Source organism: Ictalurus punctatus, chromosome 25, assembly GCF_001660625.3.
Source record: "Ictalurus punctatus breed USDA103 chromosome 25, Coco_2.0, whole genome shotgun sequence".
Classification (NCBI taxonomy): domain Eukaryota; kingdom Metazoa; phylum Chordata; class Actinopteri; order Siluriformes; family Ictaluridae; genus Ictalurus; species Ictalurus punctatus.
In genome coordinates, this window is record NC_030440.2 from 20,047,597 (window position 1) to 20,070,405 (window position 22,809).

Genomic DNA, 22,809 nt, shown 5'->3' on the forward strand with positions numbered 1-22,809 from the left:
TTCAGTTGGCAGTGGATAGAGTTACGACGGAGTAGAAGTTCCTCCCTTGATTAGGCTAGTCCATTCCCCGCTCTGACATCATTTAATTGAATACTCCAAGAAGTGCAGTAACACAATCCATGTAATTATAGAAAGAATCCAAATCCAACTTGTCCAATTCCCCATGATGTTTCAGCCGTAAACAAACGTACACACAACGCACCAACCGTGCAGTCGCAGCTAATGCATACGCCAAGTCACCAGTGTGTGTACACTAATGTTTGTGTGTGTGTGTACAGGAGCAGCAGGATTACTGGTATAAGCAGCACCTCCAAAACCTTCTGCAGTTGAAGAATGAGAAGGCAAAGCAGGGTAGCAGTGACGCGGCCTCACAAGGAAACACCGACATGCCACCAGTCCCGCCCCCGCCCAATGAAGCCCCACCCCCTCCACCACCTACAGAAGAGCCTCCTCCCCCTCCCCCACCTGACGACAAGGTAATCATCAACAGGATTTAGCTTAAATACATCAGATCACTTCTGTTGCACTGTGCTGACATAAGACCTGTGTGTGTGTGTGTGTGTGTGTGTGTGTGTGTGTGTGTGTGTGTGTCTCAGCCCAGCATGGTGGAGTCTGCAGACCCGGCGGAGGCAGCAAGGTTACAGCAGTTGCAGGCAGCAGCAGCTCAGTGGCAGCAGGTTCAGTACCACAGAGCAGGGTACCAGTACCAGGCCCTAATGCAGGAACACACACAACTCCAGCAGATTCTCCATCGGTACCAACAAGTCATCCAGCAACCTGCACATATACAGGTACACACCCAGACATACACACACACACAAGTACATGTATGTATCACCTTGTACGCCACGAGCGGCACCTTTTAAAGTAATTTATGTATTTTTTCCTTCTGATATTCAGTCTATGCCTGTAGACATGCAATTGCAGCACTATGAGATGCAGCAGCAGCAGTTTGCTCCAGTGCTGCAGGACTGGGATAGACACTTTAAGCTCTGGCTGGACCAGTTCCAGGCGTATCCCCACAAAGACCAGTTACAGGAGTATGAAGGTCAGTGGAGACAGTGGCAGGAGCAAATGAACTCCACTTCAGCACATCTAAACGAGCGAGTGACCACACTGAGGGGTATGAAACAGCCGTATGGAACTGGTGACTCTTACGGAGGTATGGTGGGACCGTATGGACAGCCTCCTCCTCCTGCACCAGACATGGGCTCCTCTATGGCACCAAACAGTAGGGATCTTTCCTCAGGCCCTCCTCAGGGCACACATCCAACCAATCTTCCAGGAACAAATGCTGTGGAATTGGGTCCACCTCCAGGATTAGAGGGTCCTGTTGGTCCACCCGGAACAGGGGCAAGACAGCCTGGTCCTCATGGAAGGTTTGAAGGCCCAAGAGGTCCAAGGTAAAGCATACATTTCCTAGTTCTCCCTGAATATGGAATTCTTTTAAAATGTGGGGGCTCAGTTGTTAAAACTTATGGCTACTGATTGGAAGGTTCAGAGTTCTAATCCCACCACTAGTGCTGTTGGGCCATTGAGCAAGACCTTAAACCACTTAGTTGTATCCTGTCTCAAGTGTAAGTCAAGTTTGACTAAAAACACTCCAAGGAAATAAGTACATGTCAAACAGTTTTTTATTTTCCTGATTTTAAGTGTATGTTTTGTAGGTTTGAAGGTCCTAGAGGTCCGAGATTCGAACCACCATCACAACAACGATTTAGTGGACCGCCCAGATTTGATGTTGGTCAGCGCTTTGGCATGCCTCCCCGAGGTAATCAGATTCGATTAGGACCTCCAGGTAGATTTGAGAATCCTCTGAGGCAGAGTCTACCTTCTCGCTTTGAGAGACCTCCTGGACCACACCTGGGTCCACCCACAGGCCCACCTCCACTGTCTGGTGGAGGTCCTCCACCAGGACCCGGTTTGTCACAAGATAAGCCTGTTCCTGTAATTCAGACTAATTCGCAGCTGGGTAAACCTGATTCTTCTCAGGGTTCTGTACCTCAGAGTGTGACCACAGGCAAGAATGAAAACCGAACCCCTCAACCTGAAACGGAACAAAAGTCCATGTCAGATGATGTAATAGATTCAGAAGATGGTTTCTTTGTTCAAAGTGATCCTATTCCTCAGTCTCAGGCTGACAAAGGCAAGAAGGCTGAGACAGTCAGACAGGCTGCTAAGGAGGAGGAATCAAAAAATGATACCTCCAAAACAACTGCATCAACCTCCTTATCCACATTTGTCCCACCAACGCAAACCCCAAGTACTGGCAATAAAACCCCAGAAGCACCAAAAAATATCAGTGCATCACAACAACGACCACAGCCTCAACAAATCCCATTCCAACCTGACATGCCCAAGGAACCTCCTGGTAAACCACAAGTGATGAATCAGAGTGGCCCTCCACGTGCTCTCCGTGGCCGGGGGAGGGGTCAAGGTCCTTTACCGTTGCGAGGAAGAGGACGTGGTCGAGGACAAATGGGCAGACCTATGGGTCCTCCATCTATGTCAGATCCCAATTATCATGTGGAAGATGCTCCATATGACCAGCAACCACCAATGGAAGAGGATTTTGGTTGGGGGGACCATTCTCAAGAACCACATGAAATGATTGATGACCAAGAAGCTCATGAGATTTGGCAGCCAGAAGAGCATCACTTCCAGAAAGAATATTATGAAGAGACTGAAGAGCGAGCACCACCTAGAGGTCGAATGGATCCTCCAGAGGGACCGCAGGAACACTGGGAAGAGGAACAATCGGAGTATTGGGAGGAGGGAGATCCATACTGGGCAGAGAGAAGACCTCCAATGATCCGCCATAGACCTTCTTTTGCTCCTGAAGGACCTAGGCGGCCTCCTTTCCAACCACGCTTTATGCACCATGGTCCACGACGTCCTCCACCACCACTGGATATGGAACGTGACCCACATGGCCCTCCTCCTCACATGGGGCCTCGCTTCCGACGTGGCGGTCCAGGTCCCTGGGGGCCACCACCACGCCATGACATAAGACGGCCCCCTCCACCACCTCATGAATTGTTGGAGCGGGAATCACCTGGGTACCATGAAGAAATGGACAGAGAGCCTGGTTGGCCTCATGCACATAGCCGAGAACCAAGGCACCTTCCTTTACCCCCTCATGAAATGATAGAGAGGAATATGAGAAGGCCGCCCATGCGACCACATCCGATGGCAAGGGATAGGTGGAGAAGACCTCCACATGAAGATCCTCAGGGAGCATATGAGCAAGAATATGGCACAGAGTTTGGCCATGAGGATGATGGGTATGGAAGACCTCCATCTGATTTCCGTCACCGGGATTACAGGGAAGACGAAGAATTTTACCAATCGAGAGAGGAGTGGAGACGAGAACATCCAGATTGTGGTTTTCCTCTACATCCACCACGTAGGCCACCACCAGATCACCTCAGAGATGATCCCTGGAGGGAGGAAAGGGACGGACCATTCTCGTACGAGAACGAAGATCGAATTAGGGCAGAACGAAGTGGACCTGGTTATGCTGACGGAACTCTGTATAGGGAGAGAGATCAGGAACCTCCCTTCCATTCTCGTCCTGATTGGGAAAGACCTCCACCACCTCCACTGCCAGAGAGAGTGTACCCAGGTCCCACTGAAGAAACTCGACCTCTTTATGATCGGAACCCAGAACATCCCATAGCACCACAGAGCGGTGTTCCAGAAGCTCCACTTGATCAGATGTCACCAGGTGGAACCAAAACTGTTCTTGCACTTTCTCAAAGGCAGCATGAGATCATCCTCAAAGCTGCTCAGGAGCTGAAGATGATAAGGTAGATGGATACAGGAGCTGAGTGCACATTACCATGTTCTACTGATTTGGTGGGATTGATAGTATTACTGTTCTTATTTCTGAAAAATAGAGAGCTGCAAGAGAGTAAAAAGGTTCTGGGAGATGCTCCTAATCTGGAGTCTACTGGACTTCCACCTGAAATTCCTGCTGGTCTCCTTGGTCTTGAAATTCCACCTGAGGTCAAAACTGCCCTTCAGGTATATCCTTGATTTAATTCATGTTTATAAATAGCTTCAGAATGCATAATTGCCTATGCAAAAGGTTACTAGTGTTTTGTCTGAACCTGGACAGGACGTTTCCGGTAGACTCTTGGAATCTGGAATGCACCAACCAAACCAAGTTTCAGATTTCCTCCATACAGCATCAGCACCACCTCCTAAACCCACCTTCATTGCTAAAACAGTGGATTACGGTCATGGTCATGGTAAGCTCATTTTAGCATACTGAATATTTTAGATTTCGTTTTGGGGAAACCTTATGGAATTTCCCGTGAACAGATGTGGGGGCCAAGGTGGAAAGGATCTCCTACGGGGAGAGGATAGTACTGAGGCCTGATCCACTGCCATCTGATCGACCGTATGAGAAAGGTTGGTTCATTTTGTTTTTCTTTGTTTATAACTGGTGTGTTAATGCTAATAAATGTTAATATGTAATTTATACTTTCCTCCTAATAGAACTGCTTGGACGTCGTGATCCATACTACGATAGAAGAGGAGATCCCTTCGGGGATCAGCGGGAGTATGGAAGAGATCGGGAAAGAGAAATCTTCAGAGACAGGCCGCCCTTGGATTACGATAGGGATCGACTTGAAAGAGAGCGCTACTCCAGAGACGAGAGGTGGGAATCCCTTTGCATGCGTTTCTATACTCGTCCGCTTTCAGTTTTCTCTATTTTTGTCTGTGGTATTAATTTTCATTGTCCCTTTCACCTTTCTTTAGGCCACCCCCAGGCCCACCTCGCCCTGCTTACCGGGAACGAGAGAGGGATGTAAGAGAGCACTCGAGTCGCTCCAGCCGGGATCGGGAGCCGTATAACCGCCCAGGCTATGAACGATCATCATATGAAAGAAGTCTTGAGCGCTATGATCATGGGGCTTCAAGTTATGGAAGTGAGTTCAGGAGGATTTGTTTATAATCTGTAAAAACAGGAAGTGAACTAAGCAACTGAGACATATGCTGTTTGTTCTTAGGTGACAGGAGGAGTTACCCTGATGAACCTCCACCTCCCTCTGTTCCCCAACGTTTGGAGAAGAAACCCGAGACCAAGAACGTTGATGATATTCTGAAACCACCTGGACGAGCGAATCGTCCTGATAGGGTACAGAACCTCACTGTTATAAATGATCAGTTTATAAATGTAAAATTTATATCCATAATTAATTTATTGCTGTAATGCTGTTTTCTGATAATGTCCATTGTTAAAAGCTCTATTCAAATAAAATGCAGTAGAATTTAATTGAATTAAATCTACCTGCATCTGCATCAGGTCCGATCACTTACTGTATCCAAACATTTGTTTATTTTATTTACTTTCAGATTGTGGTAATAATGCGAGGGTTACCGGGAAGTGGGAAGAGCCATCTGGCAAAGCTCATCCGGGTGAGATCACACACACCTACACACACCTACGCTGTGATAGTGCCCCGCTACCTGGTGATGTTTTGTTAGACTGACTGGGTGTCTGTTCCAGGATAAGGAGGTGGAGTTTGGAGGAGCTCCACCCAGAGTGCTCGGCCTCGATGACTATTTCATGACTGAAGTGGAGAAAGAAGAGAAAGACCCTGATACTGGCAAACGTATTAAAACCAAGGTTGGGATTTGAACATACAATGACAATGGCAGTGTGTAAACCTGAAGGTGGTGTTAACACCGTCCCTGTTCCCTTCCTGTACAAACACACACACACCTGTGATCAGGTGGTAACTCGGGCATGAAGAGTGTTAGCTGATCATCTAAACGATGTTCTAGGTCCTTGAGTACGAATATGAGCCAGAGATGGAGGACACCTACAGGAACAGCATGCTGAAGACCTTCAGGAAGACTCTGGATGATGGCTTCTTCCCCTTCATCATCCTTGATGCCATCAATGAGAAAGTGAAGTACTTTGACCAGTTCTGGAGTGCAGCCAAGACCAAAGGGTTCGAGGTGAGTTGTCTATCACTCAGTGAGTATGTACACAGCTGTCTGTCTCAGGCTCTATCTCACTGCAATACCTGTCCCCTGTCCCACAGGTGTACGTGGCCGAAGTCTCCGCTGACCATCAGACCTGTGCCAAGAGGAACATCCACGGACGCAAGCTGAAGGACATCACAAAGGTCTTTATTTACTCTTTACATAGCTTGTACTGTTGGGAGGAAGTCTGGAAGGGAATTGTGGGAATATGGCTGCAATCAAGATCTGGAAATTTGGTCATATAAAGGAGATAAGTAGGGAGTCGAGAGGTAACCAGGGCTCTACAGTGCAACCATTTGTGAAAAGTACTTTGTGCGATTGTGAAAAAATATACCGGTGCGAGTGACCTGTTTGAAGTTATATAATGCAATCAGAATAAAAACTACAGGAAGTCCAAAATGCGCAACAGTTACTTTTGCACTGTTTTTCATCACCTCAGTCAACCGAACAAGTGTGTAAATACTGCAGAGAAGCTATTATGATGACGAGTAACACTGTGCGTCATCTGCTTCTCTCAAATTCCCGAACTCACAATCCGCCATCTTTTATTGATCATGCAAAATGACCTGAACCTGCGACTGTGACCTGCTCGTGTAGACACAGCGGTGTCGGGCGGAGTAAATTAATAATTCTAACGCTACGATTTATTAAATAATTCCTCACCAATCATAATCAAGAATAACAACTGTTCAGTCTGTAAACATACAGTACACGGTCTCTCTCTCTCTCTTCACTCCCTTCACCAACTTTAATAGACAGCACATTCACATAATTTAAACCCAGGGTTCCCAGATATCATTAGAAAATCCACTCCAGTTTCCATGTTTTGTTTTGATTTAATCCCCCAAAAAACACAATATTATCAGCAGACATGGCAACACTGGGGGAATCGATCTAAAACTGATAAACAAACAAAAATAAACTATTATAATGTAAAGACAGAAAATGTGCTTAGTGTGCTTTCATATAAAAATAGATATTATAATAAATTCATAAAATATAAATAAAATGAGAAATGAAATAACGTTTAATTACAATGGGTTGCATTTAATATCAATTTGACATTAAGCTTGGTTCGCTATTTCCTTAGAAAGCTATTAGCCTTTTTCCTAATATGGATAATTTTTGTGTTGGTCTACTTTTAATTAGGACTCTTTATTGTTTAAGATATTTAAAAATAAATATTTTATGCTTGTTTTTATGCAACAGTATCTCATTGCTATTATTTTAATTCAATTAACCGTGACCATGAGCAGAGAGCTTACATTTAACTGTTTATGACCTCGTGATTTAAAGCTTAAACAAAAAAAGATTGGTATCTGGATCAGTATCGGCTGTAAAAATCCTGATCGGCGCATCCCTAATGAACACCATTACACTACAGCGCTTTGCATGTGACTGGTAAATGAACTCACTCAATCACATCCTATATGAGATTATTGAGATATATACACAATATATACATATATAGGGAGTCGGGGGTAATGAGAGGTGAATTGAGAGGAGTGAGGAGGGAATCATGGGGTAATGAGGGGAGTGAGGAGGGAGTTGGGGGGGGGGGGGGGGGGTAATGAGGGGAGTGAGGAGGTAGTCGGGGGGAAATGGGGGGTGAATCGAGGGGAGTGGTGTAAGTGAGCAGTTGAATGAATGGTAACTGTGCTGTTTGTGTTTCACTGTGTTTGCACAGCTGGCGAACAGCTGGGAGTCGGCCCCGGTGCACATGGCACGTCTGGACCTGCGCTCACTGTTGCAGGATGCTGCCATTGAGGAGGTGTGTTGTGTACACTGCACTGTCACTGATTTATTTACATTATGGGGGTGGTGGTGATCTCTCATTGTCTGTGTCTCAGGTGGAGATGGAGGACTTTAACCCATCTGAGATGGATGCTGCAGCTGAGGAGAAGAAGGAGGAAGAGGATGAGGCAGATCTGGTAGGACTTTAATATTTTTGCAAGTTATCTCTATAAACACTGTGTACGTTCTCTGTCCATTCTCCGTAAGCTGCTGATTTAGGATTTTTATTTTTTATGTCCTAAAGTGTTGTCTGAATGCTGCTTATGTTGTTTATAAAGAATATTGTTAATTAAACAATGTAGTAGAGTTCATATAAAAAATTCATAATGCACTATTTTTAAATAATTTGTTAAAGTTCGCAAATTAAATACTTTGTTCTGGTTGTCCTTGTTTTTAATGAATTAATTGTGTGCGATGTTTTGACCTTAATGAGTGACTTACTGCTAATAAGTGCTTTAAAATTTTTTATATATATATATACATATACACATACACATACACAGTCAGGCATTATGTTTTTAGACACAGTGGTGTTTTTCACTACTTATAAAGCCCAGATACATCCTAATGAGCTTTTATAAACACACACATACATACATACATACATACATACATACATACATACACACAGACACACACACACACACACACACACACACACACATATTTTTAACTACAGTTAATAATAAATTAAACACTGTACCTGGAGAAACACAGATAATACATTCCTTGTGGCTTTTTGTTTGTAGAAAATGTGTGTAGATATTATTGAGTTATGTGTGTAATATTTATCAAAAATTGAGAAACACTAAACGTACAATACAGATAATAAAAATTAATGATAGTAAAACTAGTAATGTCTGCAGTATGACTAGTAATGTTGGTAGTAAAGATAATATTTACCATAAAACTAGCAAGGTCTGCAGCAAAGCTAGTAATGTAAATGTTGTAAAGTCTGCAGTAAAGATATTAATGTTTAATGTAAACCCGGTGACGTCTGCAGTAAAGCTGCTGATGTTTAATGCAAACCTGGTAACGTCAACGTGCAGTAGACGCGGTAGCGTCTGCAGTAGAGGTGGTAACGCTTGCTGTAAAGCTGGTAACGTCTGCATAAAGATAGTAATGTTTAATTTAAATATGGTACCGTCTGCAGTAGAGCTGGTAGTACCTGCAATGAAGTTACTAATGTCTACTTTAAAGTTAATACAGTAAAGATAACGTCTATACTAAAATTAATACTGTCTATGGTGTATATGTTGTGTATATCTAAGCAACTAATGTCACACCACAGTTTTATGTGCTAATAGCAATGTGTGTGGGGGGTAAATACCGTCACTGTATATTGTGTCTATGATAAACATGTGTTGGTATTAACTTTACGTATTTTGGTCCCTCTCTCTCTTTCTGTCGAGCTACACATGATACTCCTGAGATGCCAGTGATCCTAACTCCTTCTGCTCTCCAGACCTGCCTGATCCATCCTGCTGCCCTACTTCTGGCTGGAGTTCTCATCAATTGGATGACACATGCTGCTGCTGAGGATGTCCCACATGGTGCAGACTAAATATCATTGAGATTACTGAGGATGGTTCCACTTAAAACCCATAAAGATGCTTTGTGTATATCTAAGCAAGTAATGTTACACCACAGTTTTATGTGCTAATAGCAATGTGTCAATTCAATACCTTTTTATTTGTATAACGTGTTTAACAGTGGACATTGTTCCAAAGCAGCTTTACAGAAATATATAAATTCAGGATATAGATTTTAAACATATGAGTTTTTCCGTAATGAGCAGCCAGAGGTGATGGTGGTGAGGAAAAACTCCCTGAGACGATATGAGAAACCTTGAGAGGAACCAGACTCAAAAGGGAACCCATCCTCATCTGGGTGACACCGGATAGTGCGATTATAAAGCAATACACCCCTTCTATAATATGTGCTAATACTACATGCTCAAATAGTACAGTTTTTACATGAAGTCTGTTTTGTTGAATTTCTCCACTCTTCACTGATGTAGAATTGAGTGTAAAACTGTTTGTGGTATTTGTAGTCCTAAAGCTATTATAGCAACTGTTCATGTAAATTGAGGTCCAAAGCATCTTTATGGGTTTTAAGTGGTACCATCCTCAGTAATCTCAGTGATCTTTAGTCTGCACCATGTGGGACATCCTCAGCAGCAGCATGTGTCATCCAATTGATGAGAACTCCAACCAGAAGTAGGGCAGCAGGATGGATCAGGCAGTTCTGGAGAGCAGAAGGAGTTAGGATCACTGGCAACTCAGGAGTATCACGTGTAGCTCGACAGAAAGAGAGAGAGGGACAAGGAGGGGGAGGGAGAGAGAGAGCGATTTAATAGGTATGCTTATTTGCCCCATAATCGTTAAGGACAGTGTACAAATATGTGACTGTGGGGCTCTAGAAGAGAAAGCTCTTCCCCCTGCTGTAGCCTTCGCTATTCCAGGTTCGCTATTCCAGGTACCAAGAAATAGCCTTTTGATCTAAGTAGGCGTGGTGGATCATAAAAGACCAAAAGTTCACTCAGGTACTGTGGCGTGAGACCATTCAGTGCTTTATAGGTCAATAGTAGTATTTTATAATCAAAATTTTACTGGGAGCCAATGCAGTGTGGATAAGGTCGGGGTGATGTGGTTGTATCTTCTGGTTCTATTTCTGCATCATGTAGTGACGATATATTTCTTATCTTAGAAATATTTCTACACATCGTCCTAGTACAAGTACTTCTGTCTTATCAGAATTAAGTAAGAGGAAGTTAATAAGCATCCAACGTCTAATGTCCTTACACATTCCTCAACTTTATTAAGCTGCTGTCTGTCCTCTGGCTTCGCTGAAACATACAACTGTGTATCATCATCATAACAGTGGAAGCTAATTCCATGTTTACAAATAATTTGACCTAGAGGTAGCATATATAAAGTAAAAAGCAGTGGGCCTAAAACAGAAACTTGTAGAACTCCAAATTTAACCTCTGATTGCTTAGAGAAGTCTCCTTTTACATCTACGACCTGATAACGATCGGTCTAATAAGACCTGAGCCAGGAGAGGACTGTTCCTTAATGCCAACAACATTTTCTAATCTATCAAGGGGAATAGTATGATCTATAGTATCAAAAGCTGCACTAAGGTCACAAGCAAGGAGTAGGGATGTCACGATACCAAAAATCTAGTAGTCAGTACCGATGCCACCAAAAGTACACGATACTCTAAAGCAAAGTCGATGCCAAAGTGTGGTTTAAAAATAAAATGTAAAAAATAAAATTAAAAACTCTCCTGGAGGACATCCTCCTCTGGCTGATACTAGCAAAAAGAGAGAGGTGGGATAATTATGGTTATCAAACACTGTCTGACAATGACTAATAAAACAGTGGAGGTAGGCACACACACACACACACACACACCTTATTCTCTGAATGTAAGCATTAGTTTCAATTCATTGATATGGTGGCAGACCAGAAAGATTTATAACAAGCATTAGCATGTCAATAATTATTAGTGACATTAGGCTACATTTATCTGACAGGACACGGGCTGAATGGCGATGCACGGTGGCCCATTAGGAGGTAGTTTATAACACTGCCATGCATTAGAGTTGTTAACAAATAACTGGCTATTCCTAACATTACATGGAGCATAAAATTAGCTGGTTTCACGACCGCAATGCCAGCTGCCTCAAACAAATATAATATAGGACCGTCTCTCAGTTGCTTCACCAAATTCCAGGTGTTTCCTCGCTTTGTTTGAAATGAACGATCGCATCGGTTGCACACTGGCTTCACAGCATCAATTATATGTTTGTTGTCATCTGCCTCGAATGCGAAGTGTTTCCATATTTGACTCTTACCACCTTTCCTCTCAACGAGTCGGGGCGGAGCTAAACTTGTCGCCATCTTCTGTAGTTTTTCCTGTGTGCTTGTAGGAGTTGTTCTTCTTTTATACCACTTGTGGACCGACTAAAACACTTGCGCGTATTTACTGCCCCCATCAGTTCCGGAAGAATTGTAACCCATGTACCCTCATTACTATCGGTACCCACGCTACTGCAGAAAAACAAGTACTGTCACGTTTTAAGAATATAGGTACCGACTTGGTACTGAAGTATCAGTTCTCGTGACATCCCTAGCAACGAGACACAACCCTGATCAGAGGTCAGTAGTAGGTCATTTACCACTTTAACCAGTGCTGTCTCTGTGTTATGATGAGGTCTCTATCCTGACCGATACATTTAATGAATGTTGTTCCTATGTAAGTATGAGCATATCTGCTGTGTACAACCTTTTCTAATATCTTGGAGATAAAGGGGAGATTTGATATTGGTCTATAGCTGGACAGTTGACGGGGGTCAAGGTCAGGTTTTTTGTTCAGGGGGTTAATAACGGCTAGTTTAAATGATTCAGGTCCATAGCCAGTCCTAAGGGAAGAATTGATTTAGTCAAAAAAAAAAGAAAGAAAGGAAAGTGAAACTACAAAAAATGAGAATAAAAGCACAAAATTGATGTAAAAGAAAGGAACAGTATTGTTTAAATGCAGATGATTCGAAAACAGGGCCTACATTACTTGTTTTTGTGTGGGGGCGGGGGGTAAATACTGTCACTGCATATTGTCTATGATGAAAGGCTTATGTTGATATTAACTTGACATATTTTGGTTTTAACGCCTAGTATAATGCTAGCAATGGCAACAGTGAAGGAAGTAATGTCTACAGTACAGCTAGTAATGTCTGGATTAGCTCTACTATAGACATTACTATATTTAATGTAGACATTGCTAAAGTCACGAATGTCTTTCATAAAACTAGTAATGTCTACAGTAAAGTTATTAATGTCTGCAGTAAATCTAGTTATATCTGAATTAAATCTAGCCATTTCTATAGTAAATCTACAGCAAAGCTAGTAATGTCTGCAGTGGTCTGATGTAATGTCTTGAGCAAGGCCCTTAACCTGCAACTGCTCAGTTGTTTAAATAACATAAATGTAAAGCTAGTAATGTCTGCAGTAATGATGTCTAATGTGAAGGTCATAAAGCCTACATTAAAGCCACATATGACTACAGTAAAGTTAATGACTTGTCAGTAAGGCTATTACATCTACAGTCTTTACATAATGTAAAGTTAAATGTTAATGTATAAATGTAAAGTAAAGCTAGTAATGTTACATTAACATTTTCAGCATTTTTATGTGGTTATAACAGCAAAACAGAAGTGTGTGTGTGTGTGTGTGAGAGAGAGAGTGAGTTTGTGGTAAATACGTCACTGAATATTGTCTCTATGATGAACAGCATGTGCCGATATTAACTTTACATATCGCGATAATTGTGTAACCGTGTTGTTACAACAGCCGTTCTCAGCAGAAGTGTCATGGAACCTTTGGCCTCATCTTGTTGCCTGTATTTTGTGGTTATTGGGCCTGATGTCATTGCCATATTCATCATGTCTCAGTTGCTTGGTGCTAAAATATCTAAATAATTAGACCTAGTTCTGCTTTATAATGAATATTGCAATGATATATGGTTTATCTGGTTATCTGCATGTACTGTACAGATTTTAGTGCTCTGCGTTGATAAAATATGAAAGCTGCAGCACTGACTGTGTGCTGAACTCGTTTTATTTCCTCATTACTGTCTCGCATGTTCTCGGAGTACATACACACCATGTTCAACATGATCACAGATAATCTTGTGGTTAACGATTATTTCTTTTAAAACAATCATTTACATCTTGTGCTCCTCTTCATGCAAAGAGCCATCATCCCTCGCTCCATCTCTCTCGCTCTCTCTCGCTCTCCCTCTCTCTCCCTCTCTCTCCCTCTCTCCCTCTCACCCCCTCTTTCCCCTCTCTCCCATGGCTGATCATTAACGGTTGGAGTGTCTTTCTGTAATGTAGGGATACCTTCCCAAAAGCAAATGGGAGATGGACACATCCGAGGCCAAACTGGGTGCGTATTCTGTTTATGTAAAATAAATACTGCTTTCTTATTTATGAATGTTTTAATGTTTTTTGACTAGGCTTGGGTGATGCTGCAAAAAAATTCTCAATACAGTTTTCCATCTTTTATTATAGTTTGCAGTAGTGCACACAATTTACTGTAAATGTTCAGAGAAATTAGCTTTTGTGGAGTCGCTCAGTGTTTAATAGATCCTACAGTCAATTCATCGTGATCTCGATGCCACTGTGTTTCATCACCCAGCCCTGTCTCTGAATATCAATGTGACGTTACCGTGACATCGTTTTCAATGTCTTAAAATTGAATGATTTATACAAGTAGCTGTTGCAATGACGATGACCTCGGTGACCCTTTCCTTCGTACAGATAAGCTGGATGGTTTAGCTGGAGGAGGTAAGCGAAAGCGAGACGTCTCGGCTATGGAAGACTTCTTACAGCTGCCTGATGATTACGCCAGCCGCATGTCCCAACCGGGGAAAAAAAGGGTGAATATAATGCAGAATGTCTGGCCTAACTTTTATTTTACACCTAGTCACAGTTTTTTTTTATTCTGGACTTGTAATGATCACCATTGACACATGATTGGTGTGTGTGTGTGTGTGTGTGTGTGTGTGTGTGTGTGTGTGTGTGTGTGTGGTAGGTGCGCTGGGCCGATCTGGAGGAGCAGAAGGACGCTGATCGGAAGCGAGCGATCGGGTTTGTAGTGGGACAGACGGACTGGGAGAAGATCACTGATGAGAGTGGACAGTTAGCTCAGCGTGCGCTCAATCGCACTAAATACTTTTAGAGCCGTTTGTACTCGTCCTCTGTACACACAACACACGGTAAGTACATGTATGAACATGTCACCATTACTTCCTTTAGACAAAGTTCTGCTGTCTGCATCAGTAGGGCTGGGACGATATATCTGTGTGACCCAACAGGCTGAAATAGTTATTATTACTGCTTACTACAGTTGTGTAGATGATCAGATACAACAGCCAGACACACTGGGTCAGTGTAAGGACATTATGTCAGTACACTGTGAAAATCTGTTATTATTCTGTACCAGTGTAATATAATATCAGTGGTGTAAATGTGTTGCTAATTTGCATTTATATTTATTCATTTAGCATACGCATTTATCCAAAGCGGCTTACAAATGAGGAAATACAAGCAAACCATACAAGATCTTTGAATTTGCATATGGTTTGCATTGTGCTGTTTGATGTTACATTGGTGCTAAATATCTGCATAAATATGACCCAGAACATCAGATTTTCACACAAGTCCTAAAAGTAGATAAAGAAAACCCAATTAAACAAATGAGACAAAAATATTATACTTGGATGTTTATTTATTGAGGAAAATGATCCAGTATTACATATCTGTGAGGGGTAAAAGTATGTGCACCTTTGCTTTCAGTATGTGGTGTGAGCTCCTTGTGCAGTAAAAACTGCAGATAAACGTTTGGGGTAACTGTTGATCAGTCCTGCACATCGGCTTGGAGGAATTTTATCCCGTTCCTCAGTACAGAACAGCTTCAACTCTGGGATGTTGGTGGGTTTCCTCACATGAGCTGCTCGCTTCAGGTCCTTCCACAACATTTCTATTGGATTAAGGTCAGCACTTTGACTTGGACATTCCAAAACATTAACTTTATTCTTCTTTAACCGTTCTTTAGTAGAACGACTCGTGTGTTTAGGATCGTTGTCTTGCTGCATGACCCACTTTCTCTTCAGATTCGGTTCATGGACAGATGTCCTGACATTTTCCTTTAGAGTTCGCTGGTATCATTCAGAATTCATTGTTCCTCAATGATTGTGAATCGTCCTGGTCCAGATTCAGCAAAACAGTCCCAAACCATGTTACTACCACCACCATGTTTCACAGATGGGATAAGGTTCTTATGCTGGAATGCAGTGTTTTCCTTTCTCCAAACATAACACTTCTCATTTAAAACAGAAATGTTCTATTTAGGCCTCATCCATCCACAAAACATTTTACCATTAGACTTCTGGCTCGTCCACATAATCTTTTATCAAACTGCAGAAGGGCAGCAATGTTCTTTTTGGAAAGCAGTGACTTTCTCCTTGCAATCCAGACATGCACACCATTGTTGTTCAGTGTTCTCCTGATGGTGGACTCATTAACATTAGCCAATTTGAGAGAGACCTTTAGTTGGTTAGAAGTTACTCTGGGTTCCTCTGTGACCTCGTGAACTATTACACGTCTTTCTCTTGGAGTGATCTTTGTTGGTCTCCACTCCTGGGGAGGGTAACAATGGTGTTCAATTTCCTCCATTTGTACACAATCTGTCGAACTGTGAATTGGTGGAGTCCAAACTCTTTAGATATGGTTTTCTGACTTTTTCTAGCCTGATGAACTTCAACAACTCTCTTTCTGAGCTCCTCAGAAATCTCTTTTGTTCGTGTCATGATACACTTCCACAAACACTTGTACTGAAGATCTGACTCTGATAGATCACTGTTCTTTAAATAAAACAGGATGCTCACTCACTCATACCTGGTCATCATCCCATTGACTGAAAACACCTGCTTCTAATTTCACCTTCAAATGAACTGCTAAACCTAGAAGTTCACATACTTTTACCCCTCACATATATGTAATAATGGATCATTTTCCTCAATAAATAAGTAAACAAGTATAGTATTTTTCTTAAAACATTTGTTTTTTGGCTTCTCTTTATCTGCTTTTAAGACTTGTGTGAAAATCGGATGATGTTTTAGATCATATTTATACAGAAATATAGAACATTCTAAAGGGTTCACAAACTTTCAAGCACTGCTGTAATAGATCAGATATTAAATAACTATAATCACTATCACAGTGTGTGACAGTAATTGGTTACACAATTCACCATGATGTTTAACACATGCAGGATTATTACAGCTCTGATCAACACTAGATTTCAGTTTGTTTGAGTTTGGTTTTGTGTTTATAGTCTATTTGTTTGTAGGGTTTACCAAGATAGATGAATGACCCTTGACACCAATACTCGCACAACATGATGTATTCGATGTATGATTGTGTCTAGACAAGTAAATAGACAGATGAATAAATAGATGGATGAATAAATAGACAGATATACAGATGGTGGTGAAAGTTGCTAATGGATTGATGTTTGTAGACAGCCAATTTCTCAATATGTTTCTTTACTTTGGAAGTCGGAGGAGTTACAGGTGCCAGGGGAGTTGGAATTAACAGGAGTTGGGGTCTTACAGGAATTATGAGTGTGACTGCAGTTATAGGAGTTGTGGGATACTGAAGTATTACAGGTGTTTACTGGAGGTTTATTCTGTTTACAGAATTTACTGGAGGTAGGGTGGAGTTGCTGGAGGTAGAAGGAGGTTAGGGGAGTTGCTGGAGCTAGGGGTAGTTGCTGGAGCTAGGGGTAGTTGCTGGAGCTAGGGGTAGTTGCTGAAGGTAGGGGGAGTTGCTGGAGGTAAGGGGAGTTGCTGGAGGTAGGAGGAGGTAAGGGGAGTTGCTGGAGGTAGGGGGAGTAAGGGGAGTTGCTGGATGTAGGAGGAGTTAGGGGAGGTGCTGCAGGTAGGGGGAGGTGCTGGAGGTAGGGAGAGTTAGGGGAGTTGCTGGAGGTAGGGAGAGTTAGGGGAGTTGCTGGAGTTAGGGGAGTTGCTGGAGGTAGGAGGAGTTAGGGGAGGTGCTGGAGGTAGGGGGAGGTGCTGGAGGTAGGGGAGGTGCTGGAGGTAGGGGAGTTGCTGGAGGTAGGGGAGTTGCTGGAGGTAGGGAGAGTTAGGGGAGTTGCTGCAGGTAGGGGGAGGTGCTGGAGGTAGGGGAGTTGCTGGAGGTAGGGAGAGTTAGGGGAGTTGCTGGAGGTAGGGAGAGTTAGGGGAGTTGCTGCAGGTAGGGGGAGGTGCTGGAGGTAGGGAGAGTTAGGGGAGTTGCCGGAGGTAGGGAGAGTTAGGGGAGTTGCCGGAGGTAGGGAGAGTTAGGGGAGTTGCCGGAGGTAGGGAGAGTTAGGGGAGTTGCCGGAGGTAGGGAGAGTTAGGGGAGTTGCCGGAGGTAGGGAGAGTTAGGGGAGTTGCCGGAGGTAGGGAGAGTTAGGGGAGTTGCCGGAGGTAGGGAGAGTTAGGGGAGTTGCCGGAGGTAGGGAGAGTTAGGGGAGTTGCCGGAGGTAGGGAGAGTTAGGGGAGTTGCCGGAGGTAGGGAGAGTTAGGGGAGTTGCCGGAGGTAGGGAGAGTTAGGGGAGTTGCCGGAGGTAGGGAGAGTTAGGGGAGTTGCCGGAGGTAGGGAGAGTTAGGGGAGTTGCCGGAGGTAGGGAGAGTTAGGGGAGTTGCCGGAGGTAGGGAGAGTTAGGGGAGTTGCCGGAGGTAGGGAGAGTTAGGGGAGTTGCCGGAGGTAGGGAGAGTTAGGGGAGTTGCCGGAGGTAGGGAGAGTTAGGGGAGTTGCCGGAGGTAGGGAGAGTTAGGGGAGTTGCCGGAGGTAGGGAGAGTTAGGGGAGTTGCCGGAGGTAGGGAGAGTTAGGGGAGTTGCCGGAGGTAGGGAGAGTTAGGGGAGTTGCCGGAGGTAGGGAGAGTTAGGGGAGTTGCCGGAGGTAGGGGGAGTTGCCGGAGGTAGGGGGAGTTGCCGGAGGTAGGGGGAGGTAGGGGGGTTGCCGGAGGTAGGGGGAGGTAGGGGGGTTGCCGGAGGTAGGGGGAGTTGTTGGAGGTAGGGGGAGTTGTTGGAGGTAGGGGGAGTTGTTGGAGGTAGGGGGAGTTGCCGGAGGTAGGGGGAGTTGCCGGAGGTAGGGGGAGGTAGGGGGGTTGCCGGAGGTAGGGAGAGTTAGGGGAGTTGCTGGAGGTAGGGGAGTTGCCGGAGGTAGGAGGAGGTTAGGGGAGTTGCGGGAGGTAGGGGAGTTGCTGGAGGTAGCGGGAGGTAGGGGGAGTTGCCGGAGGTAGGGGGAGTTGCCGGAGGTAGGGGGAGGTAGGGGGGTTGCCGGAGGTAGGGGGAGGTAGGGGGGTTGCCGGAGGTAGGGGGAGTTGTTGGAGGTAGGGGGAGTTGTTGGAGGTAGGGGGAGTTGTTGGAGGTAGGGGGAGTTGCCGGAGGTAGGGGGAGTTGCCGGAGGTAGGGGGAGGTAGGGGGGTTGCCGGAGGTAGGGAGAGTTAGGGGAGTTGCTGGAGGTAGGGGAGTTGCCGGAGGTAGGAGGAGGTTAGGGGAGTTGCGGGAGGTAGGGGAGTTGCTGGAGGTAGCGGGAGGTAGGGGGAGTTGCCGGAGGTAGGGGGAGTTGCCGGAGGTAGGGGGAGTTGCCGGAGGTAGGGGGAGTTGCCGGAGGTAGGGGGAGTTGCCGGAGGTATGGGCAGTTGCTGGAGGTAGGAGGCAGTAAGGGGAGTTGCTGGAGGTAGGAGGCAGTAAGGGGAGTTGCTGGAGGTAGGGGGAGTTGCTGGAGGTAGGAGGCAGTAAGGGGAGTTGCTGGAGGCAGGGGGAGTTGCTTGATGTAGGGGGAGTTAGGGGAGGTGCTGCAGGTAGGGGAGTTGTTGGACGTAGGGAGTTAGGGGAGTTGCTGGAGGTAGGAGGAGGTAAGGGGAGTTGCGGGAGGTAGCGGGAGGTGGGGGAGTTGCTGGAGGTAGCGGGAGGTAGGGGAGTTGCTGGAGGTAGGAGGAGGTAAGGGAAGTTGCTGGAGGTAGGGGAGTTGCGGGAGGTAGGGGGAGTTGCCGGAGGTAGGGGGAGGTAGGGGGGTTGCCGGAGGTAGGGGGAGGTAGGGGGGTTGCCGGAGGTAGGGGGAGTTGTTGGAGGTAGGGGGAGTTGTTGGAGGTAGGGGGAGTTGTTGGAGGTAGGGGGAGTTGCCGGAGGTAGGGGGAGTTGCCGGAGGTAGGGGGAGGTAGGGGGGTTGCCGGAGGTAGGGAGAGTTAGGGGAGTTGCTGGAGGTAGGGGAGTTGCCGGAGGTAGGAGGAGGTTAGGGGAGTTGCGAGAGGTAGGGGAGTTGCTGGAGGTAGCGGGAGGTAGGGGGAGTTGCCGGAGGTAGGGGGAGTTGCCGGAGGTAGGGGGAGTTGCCGGAGGTAGGGGGAGTTGCCGGAGGTAGGGGGAGTTGCCGGAGGTATGGGCAGTTGCTGGAGGTAGGAGGCAGTAAGGGGAGTTGCTGGAGGTAGGAGGCAGTAAGGGGAGTTGCTGGAGGTAGGGGGAGTTGCTGGAGGTAGGAGGCAGTAAGGGGAGTTGCTGGAGGCAGGGGGAGTTGCTTGATGTAGGGGGAGTTAGGGGAGGTGCTGCAGGTAGGGGAGTTGTTGGACGTAGGGAGTTAGGGGAGTTGCTGGAGGTAGGAGGAGGTAAGGGGAGTTGCGGGAGGTAGCGGGAGGTGGGGGAGTTGCTGGAGGTAGCGGGAGGTAGGGGAGTTGCTGGAGGTAGGAGGAGGTAAGGGAAGTTGCTGGAGGTAGGGGAGTTGCGGGAGGTAGGGGAGTTGCTGGAAGTAGGAGGAGGTAAGGGGAGTTGCTGGAGGTAGCGGGAGGTAGGGGAGTTGCTGGAGGTAGCGGGAGGTAGGGGGAGTTGCTGGAGGTAGGAGGAGGTAGGGGGGTTGCTGGAGGTAAGGGGAGTTGCTGGGGGTAGGAGGAGGTAAGGGGAGTTGCTGGAGGTATGGGCAGTTGCTGGAGGTAGGGGGAGTTGCTGGAGGTAGGAGGCAGTAAGGGGAGTTGCTGGAGGTAGGAGGCAGTAAGGGGAGTTGCTGGAGGTAAGGGGAGTTGCTGGAGGTAGCGGGAGGTAGGGGGAGTTGCGGGAGGTAGGGGAGTTGCGGGAGGTAGGGGGAGTTGCTGGTGGTAGGAGGAGGTAAGGGGAGTAGCGGGAGGTAGGGGAGTTGCTGGAGGTAGCGGGAGGTAGGGGAGTTGCTGGAGGTAGCGGGAGGTAGGGGGAGTTGCTGCAGGTAAGGGGAGTTGCTGGAGGTAGCGGGAGGTAGGGGAGTTGCTGGAGGTAGGGGAGTTGCTGGATGTAGCGGGAGGTAAGGGAAGTTGCTGGAGGTAGGGGAGTTGCGGGAGGTAGGGGAGTTGCTGGAAGTAGGAGGAGGTAAGGGGAGTTGCTGGAGGTAGCGGGAGGTAGGGGAGTTGCTGGAGGTAGCGGGAGGTAGGGGGAGTTGCTGGAGGTAGGAGGAGGTAGGGGGGTTGCTGGAGGTAAGGGGAGTTGCTGGGGGTAGGAGGAGGTAAGGGGAGTTGCTGGAGGTATGGGCAGTTGCTGGAGGTAGGGGGAGTTGCTGGAGGTAGGAGGCAGTAAGGGGAGTTGCTGGAGGTAGGAGGCAGTAAGGGGAGTTGCTGGAGGTAAGGGGAGTTGCTGGAGGTAGCGGGAGGTAGGGGGAGTTGCGGGAGGTAGGGGAGTTGCGGGAGGTAGGGGGAGTTGCTGGTGGTAGGAGGAGGTAAGGGGAGTAGCGGGAGGTAGGGGAGTTGCTGGAGGTAGCGGGAGGTAGGGGAGTTGCGGGAGGTAGGGGGAGTTGCTGCAGGTAAGGGGAGTTGCTGGAGGTAGCGGGAGGTAGGGGAGTTGCTGGAGGTAGGGGAGTTGCTGGATGTAGCGGGAGGTAGGGAAGTTGCGGGAGGTAGGGGAGTTGCTGGAGGTAGCGGGAGGTAGGGGGAGTTGCTGGAGGTAAGGGGAGTTGCTGGAGGTAGCGGGAGGTAAGGGGAGTTGCTGGAGGTAGCGGGAGGTAGGGGAGTTGCTGGAGGTAGCGGGAGGTGGGGGAGTTGCTGGAGGTAGCGGGAGGTAGGGGAGTTGCTGGAGGTAGCGGGAGGTAGGGGAGTTGCTGGAGGTAGGAGGCAGTAAGGGGAGTTGCTGGAGGTAGCGGGAGGTAGGGGGAGTTGCGGGAGGTAGGGGAGTTGCGGGAGGTAGGGGGAGTTGCTGGTGGTAGGAGGAGGTAAGGGGAGTAGCGGGAGGTAGGGGAGTTGCTGGATGTAGGGGAGTTGCTGGAGGTAGGGGAGTTGCTGGAGGTAGCGGGAGGTAGGGGAGTTGCTGGAGGTAGGGGAGTTGCGGGAGGTAGGGGGAGTTGCTGGTGGTAGGAGGAGGTAAGGGGAGTAGCGGGAGGTAGGGAGAGTTAGGGGAGTTGCTGGAGGTAGGGAGAGTTAGGGGAGTTGCTGGAGGTAGGGGGAGTTGCTGGAGGTAAGGGGAGTTGCTGGAGGTAGCGGGAGGTAGGGGAGTTGCTGGAGGTAGCGGGAGGTAGGGGAGTTGCTGGAGGTAGCGGGAGGTAGGGGAGTTGCTGGATGTAGCGGGAGGTAGGGGAGTTGCTGGAGGTAGCGGGAGGTAGGGGGAGTTGCTGGAGGTAAGGGGAGTTGCTGGAGGTAGCGGGAGGTAAGGGGAGTTGCTGGAGGTAGCGGGAGGTAGGGGAGTTGCTGGAGGTAGCGGGAGGTAGCGGGAGTTGCTGGAGGTAGCGGGAGTTGCTGGAGGTAGGGGGAGTTGCTGGAAGTAAGGGGAGTTGCGGGAGGTAGGGGAGTTGTTGGAGGTAAGGGGAGTTGCTGGAGGTAGGAGGCATTAGGGGAGTTGCTGGAGGTAGGAGGAGGTAAGGGGAGTAGCGGGAGGTAGGGGAGTTGCTGGAGGTAGCGGGAGGTAGGGGAGTTGCTGGAGGTAGTGGGAGGTAGGGGAGTTGCTGGAGGTAGCGGGAGGTAGGGGGAGTTGCTGGAGGTAAGGGGAGTTGCTGGAGGTAGCGGGAGGTAGGGGAGTTGCTGGAGGTAGGGGAGTTGCTGGAGGTAGCGGGAGGTAGGGGAGTTGCTGGAGGTAGCGGGAGGTAGGGGAGTTGCTGGAGGTAGTGGGAGGTAGGGGAGTTGCTGGAGGTAGCGGGAGGTAGGGAAGTTGCTGGAGGTAGGGGGAGTTGCTGGAGGTAGGGGGAGTTGCTGGAGCTAGCGGGAGGTAGGGGGAGTTGCTGGAGGTAAGGGGAGTTGCTGGAGGTAGCGGGAGGTAGGGGAGTTGCTGGAGGTAGCGGGAGGTAGGGGAGTTGCTGGAGGTAGCGGGAGGTAGGGGAGTTACTGGAGGTAGCGGGAGGTAGGGGAGTTGCTGGAGGTAGGGGGAGTTGCTGGAGGTAAGGGGAGTTGCGGGAGGTAGGGGAGTTGCTGGAGGTAAGGGGAGTTGCTGGAGGTAGGAGGCATTAGGGGAGTTGCTGG

At 47.1% G+C, this 22,809-nt stretch overlaps 2 protein-coding genes across 3 annotated transcripts in view; one reads left to right on the forward strand and one right to left on the reverse strand.

Annotated features, from left to right (window-relative positions):
- The window catches only part of ylpm1 (YLP motif containing 1), a 29,551-nt gene that overhangs the window by 5,274 nt on the left and 1,468 nt on the right, over positions 1 to 22,809 (forward strand). For both annotated transcript variants that reach the window (XM_017455581.3, XM_017455582.3), the window contains exons 2-20: positions 279 to 476; positions 597 to 791; positions 901 to 1,403; positions 1,668 to 3,809; positions 3,900 to 4,026; positions 4,121 to 4,253; positions 4,327 to 4,416; positions 4,504 to 4,666; positions 4,768 to 4,937; positions 5,019 to 5,146; positions 5,365 to 5,427; positions 5,519 to 5,638; positions 5,797 to 5,973; positions 6,060 to 6,143; positions 7,688 to 7,771; positions 7,851 to 7,931; positions 13,694 to 13,745; positions 14,120 to 14,238; positions 14,394 to 14,577. In XM_017455581.3, coding sequence (XP_017311070.1) covers positions 279 to 476; positions 597 to 791; positions 901 to 1,403; positions 1,668 to 3,809; positions 3,900 to 4,026; positions 4,121 to 4,253; positions 4,327 to 4,416; positions 4,504 to 4,666; positions 4,768 to 4,937; positions 5,019 to 5,146; positions 5,365 to 5,427; positions 5,519 to 5,638; positions 5,797 to 5,973; positions 6,060 to 6,143; positions 7,688 to 7,771; positions 7,851 to 7,931; positions 13,694 to 13,745; positions 14,120 to 14,238; positions 14,394 to 14,540 — 4,776 coding nt within the window. In that variant the 3' untranslated portion in view covers positions 14,541 to 14,577. The remainder of the gene's footprint in view (positions 1 to 278; positions 477 to 596; positions 792 to 900; positions 1,404 to 1,667; positions 3,810 to 3,899; positions 4,027 to 4,120; positions 4,254 to 4,326; positions 4,417 to 4,503; positions 4,667 to 4,767; positions 4,938 to 5,018; positions 5,147 to 5,364; positions 5,428 to 5,518; positions 5,639 to 5,796; positions 5,974 to 6,059; positions 6,144 to 7,687; positions 7,772 to 7,850; positions 7,932 to 13,693; positions 13,746 to 14,119; positions 14,239 to 14,393; positions 14,578 to 22,809) is intronic.
- LOC128629164 (uncharacterized) lies at positions 17,142 to 22,794 on the reverse strand. Its single transcript, XM_053675921.1, has 7 exons — positions 22,676 to 22,794; positions 22,046 to 22,242; positions 20,812 to 21,161; positions 20,263 to 20,537; positions 18,643 to 20,147; positions 18,304 to 18,547; positions 17,142 to 17,343 (listed from the first exon to the last, which is right to left on the reverse strand). Exons 1-7 carry the CDS (start codon positions 22,792 to 22,794, stop codon positions 17,142 to 17,144), a joined length of 2,892 nt encoding a protein of 963 aa, XP_053531896.1.